Source organism: Branchiostoma floridae, chromosome 4 (genome assembly GCF_000003815.2).
Source record: "Branchiostoma floridae strain S238N-H82 chromosome 4, Bfl_VNyyK, whole genome shotgun sequence".
Lineage (NCBI taxonomy): Eukaryota > Metazoa > Chordata > Leptocardii > Amphioxiformes > Branchiostomatidae > Branchiostoma > Branchiostoma floridae.
The window spans coordinates 13396213-13409369 of record NC_049982.1 but is presented as its reverse complement, the minus strand read 5'-3'; the positions used below and the strand labels follow the sequence as shown (position 1 = coordinate 13409369).

At 39.6% G+C, this 13157-nt stretch overlaps 1 protein-coding gene across 2 annotated transcripts in view; it reads right to left on the bottom strand.

Moving 5' to 3' along the window:
* Positions 1-13051, bottom strand: part of LOC118413313 (prokineticin receptor 2-like) — a 20859-nt gene extending 7808 nt beyond the window's left edge. The window contains exons 1-2 of one of the 2 annotated variants that reach the window (XM_035816620.1): positions 12904-13051; positions 1124-1869 (exon numbers count right to left, since the gene is read on the bottom strand). In XM_035816620.1, coding sequence (XP_035672513.1) covers positions 1124-1605 — 482 coding nt within the window. In that variant the 5' untranslated portion in view covers positions 1606-1869; positions 12904-13051. Of the gene's footprint in view, positions 1-1123; positions 2681-12903 lie in introns of those variants that run through there. The other variant, XM_035816621.1, reaches the window with a different exon arrangement.
* Between the last annotated feature and the right edge of the window lie 106 nt (positions 13052-13157).

The window sequence follows — 13157 nt, the reverse complement described above, 5'->3', positions numbered from 1 at the left end:
TACATTATCATTCCGAAAGAAAAATTCAAACCCCAAAACAATAATGAATTTGCATTGAAAGATTATCAAAGATGAGACTATTCTGTCATAGATCAAATTTGAATATTCCTCAGTGTTATGTTTTCAACAAGCAAAGGTATGAAATTGTAGAACGATTCTTCTACTGCACATGGCAAAAATAATGAGGGTAATTGATAGCTATAGGCGCCTTAGGTTCTACTTGAAAATATGCTCAAAACGAACACATAGTACGGGGCTGTGAATGGATGCGAATGTCACCTTATATTGATAAAGTTTCCGGTAACAATGGACCTAGCTCTTTTACCTGTCTCTGCTCAAGAGTCACCAAACCCTGGCCACGGGGTATCATGATCTAATAGTATAATCTAAAAAGTAGCAGGTCTTTCGTCTTTGCTGTACCATGTATGAGCTAATCGTCCAAAATGTGTCTAAAACGAATGAAAAAAAAAAAAACAGACTAATTGCGTCTAAAATGGAAGGTTAGACTTTCGTGGAAAAGAGCAAGGCCTCTGAAGGACTATGAAGCCACTGTGGTAATCATCAACTCCGGCAATCTTCCGCGTATGAAAGGGAAGTTAATTTAAGCCGCGCCCCAAATAAAGAAAAAGACGTATGTCGACTACGCTTATTGATGTTTCAGAAAGTGACACAGTAAGTTGATTAATAACAACGAACATGCACCATGGCAACCGTTTCTGAGGTGTAGAAATCGCAAAAATTACGATTACGATCGTTAAGTGAGGGCATAATTCTGGAATAAATTATGGAGCCCATCAGTTATAATTTGAGATCGTGGACTGTGCCTGTGGTAGAGCACTCGTGTAACTGTGCATGCCTGTCGTCTTGTAAAAATTCACATATAAACCAGTACACGTCATGGTCATATCGGTTTTATGTTTAATCATGTCCAAGCTTATCTAACACCATATTCAGTGACAACCTATCCTTCCGATGGCACAGACACATCTTCTCTTGTTGAGGTTTGATCTCCTATTAAGATTTTTTTCATCTGATTGTAGGTATATAACTTTATAAGATTAAGTGGATATGTGTCTAGATGACAATAAGAAATGACAATAACAACAACATGAGGTTGTCCTACCTGTCAATAGCGATAGCCACCAGCACGTTGGTGGACACGTACAGGGACATGGTGCGGACGTAGTTGACCGTGGCGCACATGAAGTCTCCGTACCCCCACGACTCGTTCTTGACGATGTAGTAGTCGAGCTGGAAGGGCAGACAGAAGACGGCCACCAGCAGGTCTGACAGAGCCAGGTTGGCCACCAGGACGTTGGCCACACATCGGAGCTCTCTGAACCTGCAGACGGCGGTGATGAGCAGAGAGTTGCCGGTGCCGCACACCAGCATGATGAGGCAGTAGACGATGCCGAGAATGACGCGGGCTGGAAGTGGCTGGACGCTGTTGAATCCCTCTTCGAACTCATAATCGTACTCGTACATTCTCGTGAAGTTGTCCATGAAGTCGTATGAATACAATTTACTGGTATTAAAGAAGAGCGGATCATAGTTCAGTGTAGTATTGTCTTCAAAACCCCTGTCTGGGTAGTCGGCGACTTCCATTCTGTTCAATATTGCGGGTACACGGGGAGCAGGTGAACCCTTTACTGTACTACTGTATAAAGTACATCGACATTGTCAGGTAGATTGAGCAGACGCCAGATGAAAATATCACATGTGTTCTTAAAAAGGCCACGCTGAGATGCGGTATTACTTGGTGCCTACCAACGTTGTTTAGTCGTGTTATGTCCGATTCCACCATTCCACCAAGCCTGTGCTGAACTATCCACGGTCCTCTGTAGCAGCCTCAAGCAAGATGACTCGTGTCTGAAAAGGGCAGAATGTTGGAACAGAATACCTCATGAATATGCAATGATGAATGACGTTACTTGGTGGGCGGACGAGTCCTTTTAGGTCTCATCGAGGCAGTATCCTTGAAAAGCAACATAGTAAAGTAGGTCGTAGTAGGTATGGATGATGACGCGGTTTTAGGAGAAGAAGGAAGTGCATTAAAATGTGTGATCACATAATAAATATCATCATTACGTAACGAGTAAATGTGCCATGAAAATCACTTACGGGAGCAGTGGCTTTCGATCAATTAAAGGCTGACACAATCAACGGAATGCTATGCGTCTTCCATCCATTTGCACACCTTTTCTGCTGTTTATCTTTATACTACGCTGAAGAGATTTTAACTCAAGGTAGATATGCTCACCGTGTAGAATTAGTGAATTGAAAAGATTATAGAAAATATTACCAAAATGCAAGTGTGAACGCATGACCTGTTGCATACCTGCTGTTTGACATTAACTTCTACTCATTTTGCTTTCAATTTGGTTTGGGTTAAAAGTCCTTGTTCTTCCACAACTATTTAGCAATTGGTACCGTCATTCCTTTCATGATTATGGCAAAGGAAGTAAAAGATATACATTTTAATGATAATTGAAAACAAACCCTTTGACCATTCTACCCTATTCGATCAGCTATAAAAGAATGAGGCATCAGACAGCATAGCAAAGCAGCATGCTAATGATTCACTTGACGGTTTACAATTTGACGTATCCAGAGAGGACACATATCTGACGATGAGAAGCACGGTGAAAACGTCATAAAACGATTACAAAAGATACGCAATTGAGGAAACAGTACGAATAGAAAACCATAACTTGCATTTTTGTCAGCCCTAATAATCTTTACTTCTCAAAAAGTTCAGACCCTTCTGTCAAAATGACAATTAGGGTATTACTAGGCAAGAAAGTGGACGTGGATTGCAACATGCGCTAAGACAATTTGGAGTCCATGTCCAACTGTTGTTAAGCTGTGTCAAAACGACAACTAGGGTATTACTAAGGTGGACGTGTGTTGTAACATGGGCTAACTTGAGAAATTGGAGTCCATGTCCAATTGTTGTTAAGCTGACACGTGGTTGGTCGTCACGTGTATCTCTATTAAGTTAGTTAGTTAAACATAGGGCGGCGCCCATCTCTGTTTCTGTAGCCCTGGGCCTCACAACGCAATCACTACAGCAGGGGGCTAGTCCACTGGTAGTGGTGTGTGTTCAACTTCCATACTCTTTCCCGAATGCTGAGTGCTAAGCAGAAAAAGCTGCATGTACCATTTTTAAAATCTTTGGTATGACTCGGCCGGGGATCGAACTCACGACCTACCGAATGCAAGGCGAACACTACCCACTATGCCATTGCACTGGAACTCTATTAAGGATTATCCTAAATCTGTCGGATGCCCTGCTGCTTCAGGCACAGGTCGTGACCAGTATGCCAGACTTACCCACATAATAATGCTGTTAATTAGTTGCATCGATGGACGTATTCAGCATTTCATTTTTGGAAACCCTGTCGTGTTGTAGTAATTAAGCGGGTCAGTCATAACCAGCTCGAGTTGCAGCTGCCTAGGCTGATTCAGTGTAATGAATTATTTTCATTGTCAATGGACACAAATACAAATGATATTTCATCGGGCCGCGACCTAATTGGCGACTAAAAAAGCGTGACAACGTTGCATATTTTCGGGACGTTTTCCGGACGTGCGAAGAACGAAGCCCATGTGAGCAGGTTACTAGTATTAGAGATGGAAGTGTTACTGTGGAATTGAAACCAATGATGCAACAAGAAGAGCTTTGCAGTTATGAATGGATGACCACTTATGATAATCAATGCAACATAGGAAGCACATCATAAACTAGAGATCCACGACTTCATGCCAATTGATATCAACCTTTCCCAGTGAAGTAGCAGAGTCGGGCGTATTTCCCATTGATTATGCAAATAAGGTCCTCATTTCAGAAATTGTCAATTGATCACCTCCTGCACCCAATGGCACAAACTTTTAAAAAGTGTGGTAATAAAAACTATTGCCATGGCGACGGTTTTATTGTTTATAAGTATTAATGTGTTCTATCATTTCGCATTGGTCCTGGTTGTATGTATGAAGATTGTTTTACGTGATGGATGTTTGTAGGGCATTGCTGTCAACAAGAAATATGACTCTTGTGAAAAATGACCATTAATGTTTCTCATTGATTATACAAATGAGGTCCTCATTTGCAAATCGGACATATGCTTAACAGTAAGCCTAATATTTCTCTCTTTTTGAGTTGCATATGGCATATTTATGAGCATTTTAACATGAAAAGCAATGTATTCATAAACTGCCCTCATTAATTATGCAAATAAGCCCCTGATTTGCATGAATAGCATTTGATTATGTAAGGCATCTCTAAAGCTATCTACATTCCAAATATCATGAAGATCCGCCAACCCATTCCTGAGTTTTTCCCCTCAAAAGGGATATTTCAACTACACATGCCTGTAGAGCAAAACCCCTCGTGATGCCGCGCTGGGAGGGCAAGGGAGTTGGTCTATTCTAAACTCTAGCATGTGTAGTTATGGACCAAACGCTATGAAATTCACACACAATGTACAAAAACATGTAAGAATCACTGATAGTGAGTTATCCTGCGCAAGTTATGGATAAATCTACAACGACACTACTTTATGTACTTTACTGTTGTCAGGATCAACATCTCTCTCACATCAACAGAACTGTAACATTCTTGATCTTGTCATTACCTATATCCATTGTTCAGGCAGGTTCTCCTAATTGATTCAGCACCAACTTGTCTCGTTTAAATTTACTTTTCTGTTATCCATTTTGTACTTAGGCCATGTTGGTTTGATTGTATGGATGACATCCTCCGGGAACTCCAAAACTGATGCGAGCGAGCGAATAAAAAAAAAGTTTGGCCAAAAAAAAAGTTGTCTTCTGTATGAAATCAAAGTGGCCAGGAAGGTTGAACATAGGACTAAACACACATAGTATGGTATACCATGATCCTCTGGACCTGAATTTTCTGTACTGGTACCTCCCCCAACCAACAATAGATTTTTTTCTTTTCTTTCCGTCCTTTCACATCTTATTCTTTGACTTTAGATTCATTTTGGCATTCTATATAATAAGTTTTATTGCAAATTCATGCCCGTGGGCTAATTGCAGGTAACATACAAGATTCAAACAGTGAAAAATACAATATCACAAGTGTCTAGTCTAAAACTAGTGAGAGCTAACTCTAGATCCTATATATATGGCATTAGTTATCTGTTTTCTGATACTTTTTCTTCAAACTACGGAATATTTGTGCTAATTTTACAGCTGCTTTGCACAATTTATTGTGTGGTCGAAAACTTTTTTTTTTTTGGAAATTGCCGAAAATTGGTGCGAGCGCGGATGTCATCCATATAATCATATCAACGTGGCCTTATGTATGTAATGTGGTTTACTATTCTTGTTTTATGCGTATGTTTCTTGAGTAGAAGGCTTAATATAAGCAATTTGTGCTTTCTGCCTCATAGTCTCAAAATATATGTGAATAAAAAAAATGAAAAAAAAATCTACAAAAAAAATTGCATTAAAATTAACTTCCGGTATACAAGGCCACTATTCGGTTGTCATTGATTTAGTGCCTAAAAACATACAAAACTTGCCCAAAATTTGGTCACAAACAAAAATAGAGAATTGATGATAGAGAAACATCGCATTCTGTTGGTTGAGGTTTCTCCGAGGATTCCCGAACTGGAAATAAATGCAAACGAGCTGTCAATCACTGGGGAAAGGTAGCCAGCCTTGATACCCGGGAGACCGTCTGTTAATCCACACCGCGACAGGCTCTGGGCAGCCGATGTGCCAAAAAACTGAAGGAAACACAGTGAGGAGATGGTCATACTTCACGTTTTACACGAGAAACATTTTTTGGAAACGTTTTAGACTACATAAAATGTAGTATCTTTTTTTTTGCACTTGAACCAGGCTTAACAGAGGCTCAATGACAGCTTGTTTACTGATTATTGCTGAATTCTCCTATGCCAGCTGGACCCATCCTGCTGTACGGGTCTCAAGTTTATTGTTTTACAGATTTTTTAAAAAGAAAACTGGACATGTAAGTTTCCAAAGTTCAGCACGAACATTGTATATTTTTAAAGTCAGAAGTTTACTTCTCTTCCTGATGGACAAAAATCACCAGCTAACAAATGAAGTAAATTTCGGTGGTCATTTTTGACGTCGCAAAGCTACAACTTTATCTTCGCAGTGTTGTGCCACAAATAGTAAGCAACACGATCTGACCTGGCCCATGGTTGGCACCACAGGTGGTGCAGCTAATCACTGTCCAGCTCAGCAAGGCAAGGCCTGGCCTCTTAAATAAATTATACTTCGGGGAACTCCGAGAATCGGTTCCACATGAGTGATTCTGATTATTCTAGCACCCTTGAATTGTACATTTGCTGTTGTTGGTGCAATTGAGTAATTGCCTTTTATTCTGGCTGTATTTATAAAGGATGTGTGTGAGTGTGCTAGTGGTGCAAACTAGTGGCCGGTTGATGATTTCCACATGTAATCTTTGCCCTGGCATGGCTGGAGTATCAGTTACACTCGGCTACTTGGAATCCCCTTCGGGGAACGGAAAAATGCAGATTGCAGACAGGCAGGATGCAACTAAGCATGCGGGGGAAAATTACACAGATGCCTACGAAATTTTGTGAATTCTTGTCAAACGGACGCACACTATTCTATTAGGCTAGCGCCTGAGGCGTCGCCAAAAACGTCTTATCTTAGCAAAGAAGGATATTGTCGCGTTTCTTCATAAGTTATGTACATGTGACCCTGATTTTCATTATTTCTATATAATAATGGTCACCTTCACTTAGTTTCGTAATGCCGCAATTATGAAATTCCCATCATTTACCACTATGGAACTACAATATTTTGCCATTAGTTATCCAATTAAGACTTCATTACCATAATTGACATCTATAGACTTGGCTCTCTTTCTCAGTTACTAGTACATAAGAGGGGTGATCAATAAGTCCTCCAAAAGTTAACCCAAAAATAATAAGCACAACTCAGATTTCGAAGCACAACTTTATAGTATGATGTCTTTTACCACTATCCTTCGAATTTCAAATGATTGCAGTCATTACTTTCCAGGCATTGTTTTTATATTTCAGCCATACCATAGGTATGGTGAAATATATTGTATTCGTAATTATATTGCAATCCATACATAGTATGGGATTGCAATATATTGCTTTTCCTTTGTTTCTTCTCCTCCTGTCAAAATCTTCAAGTCGATTCAACTTTTTCACTTTTGGGGCAAATGAGCTGAAATTTGGCATGGAGGTAGGGATAGCAAATACCCCCAGGTGTTTTTTTCACTTTTTTGATAGAGGCCTTAGAAATTTTGATATTTAGGGTTTTTGGTCATTTTTAGACAAAATATATATATTTTGGGCCCCTGTGCCCTGGTATTAAACCATAATGACCTGAAATTCGGTACAGAGGTGCATTGGACATATCAGCACAGAAAACCATCAACGCTTTCTTCATAGATCACTTTAAAAATGAGTTATTTTAGGGTTTTGGCCATTTTTGACTAAAAATGTCTATTTTTGGCTCCTATGCCCTTGTATGTAGGTTAAATGAACTGAAATTTGGTATATAGGTGCATTGGATATATGAGCATAGGGCTCCATCAACACTTTCTTCATAGATCACTTCAAAAATGAGTTATTTTGGGGTTTTCGGCCATTTTTGACAAAAAATGTATATTTTTGGCTTCTTTACCCTTATATGAAAACCTAATGACCTGAAATTTGGTACATAGGTGCATTGGACATGTGAGCACAGGGTCCAATCAACACTTTCTTTATAGATCCCTTTAAAAATGAGTTATTTTGGTTTTTTTGGCTATTTTTGACAAAAAATGTATACTTTTGGCTCCTATACCCTTGTATGAAAACCTAATGACCTGAAATTCGGCATGAAAGTGTGTCTGGCAAGTGCCCACAGTACTTCATTTTCATTTTGGGCATACAATACTTTAAATTGTTGAATTTTGGGATTTTTTGCCATTTACGGACTAAAAATGTTAAGTTTTGGCTCCTGTACCTATGTATGAAAACCAAATGGTCTGAAATTTGGTATGAAGGTACCTACGTTATGTGAAGCCACAGGGCTCTATTCACACCTATGGTGTACATCAATCAAAAATTGTTAAATTTGGGATTGGCATGCATATGAAGATGGATTGCAATATGCTGTATTTGCTCCCAAGCAAATGTCGGCCTTTCTAGTGTTTCTTTCTTTCTTTCTTTCTCCTGTCAAATCTTCAAATCGAATCAACTCCGCCATTTTTTAACCGATTGACTTGAAATTTGGCACAAAGGTAGAGTAAGCCAATACCCTCAGGTGTTTTTTTCATTTTTTTCATATCTGCCTTTAAAATGATTTTATTGAGGTTATTGTCAATTTTTATGTATATTTCGGGCTCCTGTACCCTGGTATTACAGCCGAATGACATGAAATTTGATACAGAGGTGCCTTGATCATATGCTCACCTAGATTCAATAACAGTTTTGGCATACGGTACAACAAAATGCTTAATTTTGCGATTTTTGGCCATTTTTTGACCAAAAAAGGACATTTTTGGCCCCTGTAGCCTCGTTTTACAACCAAATGATCTGAAATTTGGTATAAAAGTGCTCTTCAATTATGTGCACATAAATTTAATAAAAGTTTTCCCATACGGTACAACAAAATGCTTAATTTTGCGATTTTTTGACCAAAAAAGGACATTTTTAGCTCATGTAGCCTCGTTTTACAAACAAATGATCTGAAATTTGGTATTAAAGTGCCCTTCAATTATGTGCACCTACATTCAATAACAGTTTTGGCATACGGTACAACAAAATACTTAATTTTGCGATTTTTGGCCATTTTTTGACCAAAAAAGGACATTTTTGGCTCCTGTAGCCTCGTTTTACAACCAAATGATCTGAAATTTGGTATAAAAGTGCCCTTCAATTATGTGCACATAAATTCAATAAAAGTTTTCCCATACGGTACAACAAAATGCTGAATTTTGCGATTTTATGGCCATTTTTTGACAAAATTTTGACATTTTTGGCTCCTGTTCCCTCGATTTACAACCTAATGACCCGTAAATTGGTAAAGGGGTGCTCTAGATATTTATTCAAATGACCCATGTATATTTTTTTGGCATGGACCACTTTAAAATGATATATTTGTGGTTTTTTTGGTCATTTTTGAATGGCCAAAGGGGTCAACGACCTCAAGGCCTATTGTTGCATGAGGGAGATGGCTGAAATATGCTGTATTTGCTCTCAAGCAAATGTCGGCCTTTCTAGTTTTTTAATGAGAAGGTAAGTGGCGAGTTCCCCATGCCGTAAATTCTTTCTCAGTAACAAAAGACATTATCAAAATGTTTGATAATGATTTTCTTCCTATTTCAAGCAGAAAGAAGTGGGTGTCTGACTTCCAGCAGCACAAGTTGACCCGCACACCTCAGGTCGCAGCTCGATTTTTCCCCTTCTGCATTACCTTATGTTACTGGGTGTGACTGTCGCCTGCAAAGTAATGACCACACTAATTTGAATTTTGGTACACAGTCATATAAGACTTTATACTTGACATCTATGGTTCGAAATCTGAGCTGTGCTTATTATTTCTGGGTGAGGCCGAGCGAGGACTTAGTGATCACCCCATGTGACAGGTCAAAGAGTCCTATCATGGTTTATAAACTTCAGCTTATTTGCATATTATGCAAACAAGCTACTGACTTATCTACATACCAAGCATTATGACGATGCGGCAACACGTTCCCAGTTTAAAAAAAACGCCGCTATACAGCACTTACTCTCTGCCCTAATAGCTATATATACCACTAAAAAATCACGACTACAGCTAGTCACGTCCAGAACACGAGCTATCAAAAACTGAAATTCCCCTGAAGTACCTAAGAAAGCTCCATTATCGAAATTGACCTTTGTTTTTCCGAACCCTGCTCCCTACCAAATATCATAGGGATCCATCAAAGACGTCTCGAGTTACTGTAAATGCAGAAATGTTCGCGGTGGATTAATGTTCGCGGTTTTCGCGGCGACCACTTTACCGCGAAATTAAATCCACCGCGAAGATTTTTCTATTAAGGTATTAGACTGCAGTCGATGGTGTTACCGCGAAATTAAATCCACCGCGAAATGTCATTTTTCCCGCTACCGCGAAATTAAATCCCCGCGAACTTAAATGCATTTACAGTATGCTGTTCACGGACATACAGACACACAGACGCACAGATACACGGAAGACATAACCTTCTTGGCGAAGGTATATATATACATAACTTCTAGCAGTAACAGATATATCAATGACGAACATTAAGTGACAAGTGACACGAAGCATACATCGGATTTCACTCTATTATGTGTTTTGTACCGTGCATGTGTAATGATAAAAGTTTATAGATTTATTACAACAAACCAACCTTCAAACTGACACCTTACTTTTTACAGTTCCTTTGGTAATGGTACCTTTTGGAGACTAATGGGTACCTTGTTGGCGGCTAGTGGCCACAAATATGGGACCAATATTGTAGTCTATTTTGTGTCTAGGTCAAAAATGGCGATTTAAAAAAAACACGCAGAAGTGGCAAAATGCCGCGAATGGACGCAAACTAGACGCCATCATTCATCCATGTACGTCAGTTGTTACATGTTAAGAGCGATAACTGGTTGCCGATTTCAGACATATTATAGTCTGGTGACCTAAATTCACATTCTTAAGATTGCCTTTAAAGCATTTCACTGTTCTGACGACCTTTGGATTGAGGCGTCGCGTATCCAGAGATTGCTAAACGGTTGTGTTCATGCACAGAATATGATCCATACGAGACGGGGGCAGTATGTGAGTGGAATCTACTGGAACTGTTTTAGGAGAAGCAAACATTCAAGTATTTTTGTCCGGGAATTTCTCAAAGTTTGACACTATACTTTGCTTTTAAATGGCATTGCGTTGGACTCATCTATAAAAAACAGCGCTGCGATGAATGGGTGGTCGTGGATGGGCGGGAACTGCTGGCCTCATGATCGTTTTTGTACACATCGTCGACAACGTTGATTAGCTGGATTCTTAACCCCTGCTGACAGATTTATGACACCCTATATAAATATGGACGTATCCCTGATTTAAAAAGGTGCATTTGTGGTTCAACAGATGGGTAATGGAGCCGAACCCCTTAAGGTAAAAGCGATGTTTCCATTAAGAGAACCTATCCCACCCATCCACGTTCCCACTGGGAAACCTGCACTAAACACGTCTAATCTCATCAATGTGTTCAAGTCAATATGTATGTGTCTTCAAACTAAAAGTTCCCGGACGAACACCGATGTCCATCCGGCCGTCCAACAGTTTGTTGGGGTGGTTTATTTCTCTGAAATAGATTTGTCTCATTGGCTGCGCTTGTGTGGATTACATGGCATTCGGAATACATGCAACGTTATACATAATTATTGCAACTTCACAACATGACTGAAGTGATGTTCTGATTGACGTAATCTACATCTTTCCGTGTCAGTCGGTACTAACTATGATTATGAAGTTCCCATCATCCAACAAGGATTTTATTCTTATTCATCCTGCAATAAGCAAAATGCATTCTTAGTCCTACCTAAATTACTAAAAGGTTCTTTTTCTTCTTCCATTACTGCTAAGCCCCTGGGATTATTACAAATTAACATGGGGAAAATAAAGGTAAGCACTAAGGAACATGAAGAACTGATTTGTGGGTGCAAAGGACAAGACAAGTGAATATAGTGGATTAGTATTATTTATATATATATATATATACAAGGACGTGTAGGGGCGACACAATGCAGCAGGGCCCTCCCCAGGTTCTCTTATCATGTATCATATTTTCTCGGCAGATTATCACGGCAGAACTGGAAATAACAAATTCATTTTCAAAGCATACATTTAATGATGCACGCCCTTCCATTCAAAAGAAGTGAATGTCATTATGTTCCTCATTTCCTCATTACCAAAGTACCATATTGCATTTACCGGGGGTATCGCATAAGACAACTTCGTGGCGTCTTGAGTCATCATGCTCAAACAAACCAACATGTACACACCTGTGGCTCCGAGCAAAGCTACGAAACCAGCTCAAATCTTTCTGCGACTAAGAAATACCCATAAGCTCAACACGATCATGACAAAAAAAAACATGTTCACAACAACTTGATACGCACAAAAACTACTATTCCCGAGTAAGACACTAGAAGTCACGAAATAATCGTTTTTTTTTTTCATTTCATCAAGGAGAAAATATTTGCTCATGGATATCCCTTATTCAGTAACCTGGCGTCCATCCTAGTCTAACTCCAATCCGCTCTCTGATTGCTTTTTTGTCGGCCGGTCTTCCGGTAATCTACAGCATTTTTCCCTGATGAAGACGGTCGGCGGGATGCGTGCAGGTTATGTTCGTACTGTGCAAAGCATGTGAATATCGCTAGACAATATATATGATGAGGTGAATATAAACTCATGAATATCATATCATGAAAGTCAATAACGAAAACATTGGCTTTTGGGGGAGTTCCTTTCCTACAGCTGGGGCCTTGAAGTATCTGGTACACCAGAGAACACCCACCGCCCACGGCAGACAAGTGACAGACCGGCGTTCATTTGACATAACCTCAAGCCCGACACAAATGAAGTAAGAGACTTGGCAATATCACTACTCCCTTGATATTTTATCATAAATGAATTAACGTTTGATTTGTTTTAGAAAACGTCGAGCACTTCCCCAATGTTCTAGCTGTGATTGCCTGATTACATGTCAGATACACATCCTTTTCTAGCTCTCGCCTGAATAAACAAGTGATTTTTTTTTCAAGAACTGGACCGATGATAACAGAAAGGCTTCTCTAACGTGTGTTTTGTAGTTGTGTGCTTTCGAAGTACGAAAATAGATTGATTACATGTACTCACATGTTTGAAGTCACGCACGCATTGGCGGCTGCACCATGACGGCGTCGGCTCGCAGTGTGCCTCGTGGAGACTGGACCGAACAGGGGCGGGAACTGACGTCCGACCTGGTGATTATGACGTTTGGCGCCCCAATTATTACAACGTGAGACGAGAACACGTGTGTTGGGATAAGGGCCAATAGGAAGCGTTATGTCCAGATTTCTGAAAGGATAGTAAACGATGGACGAACACAATCGGAAAACTAGTGAATTAGT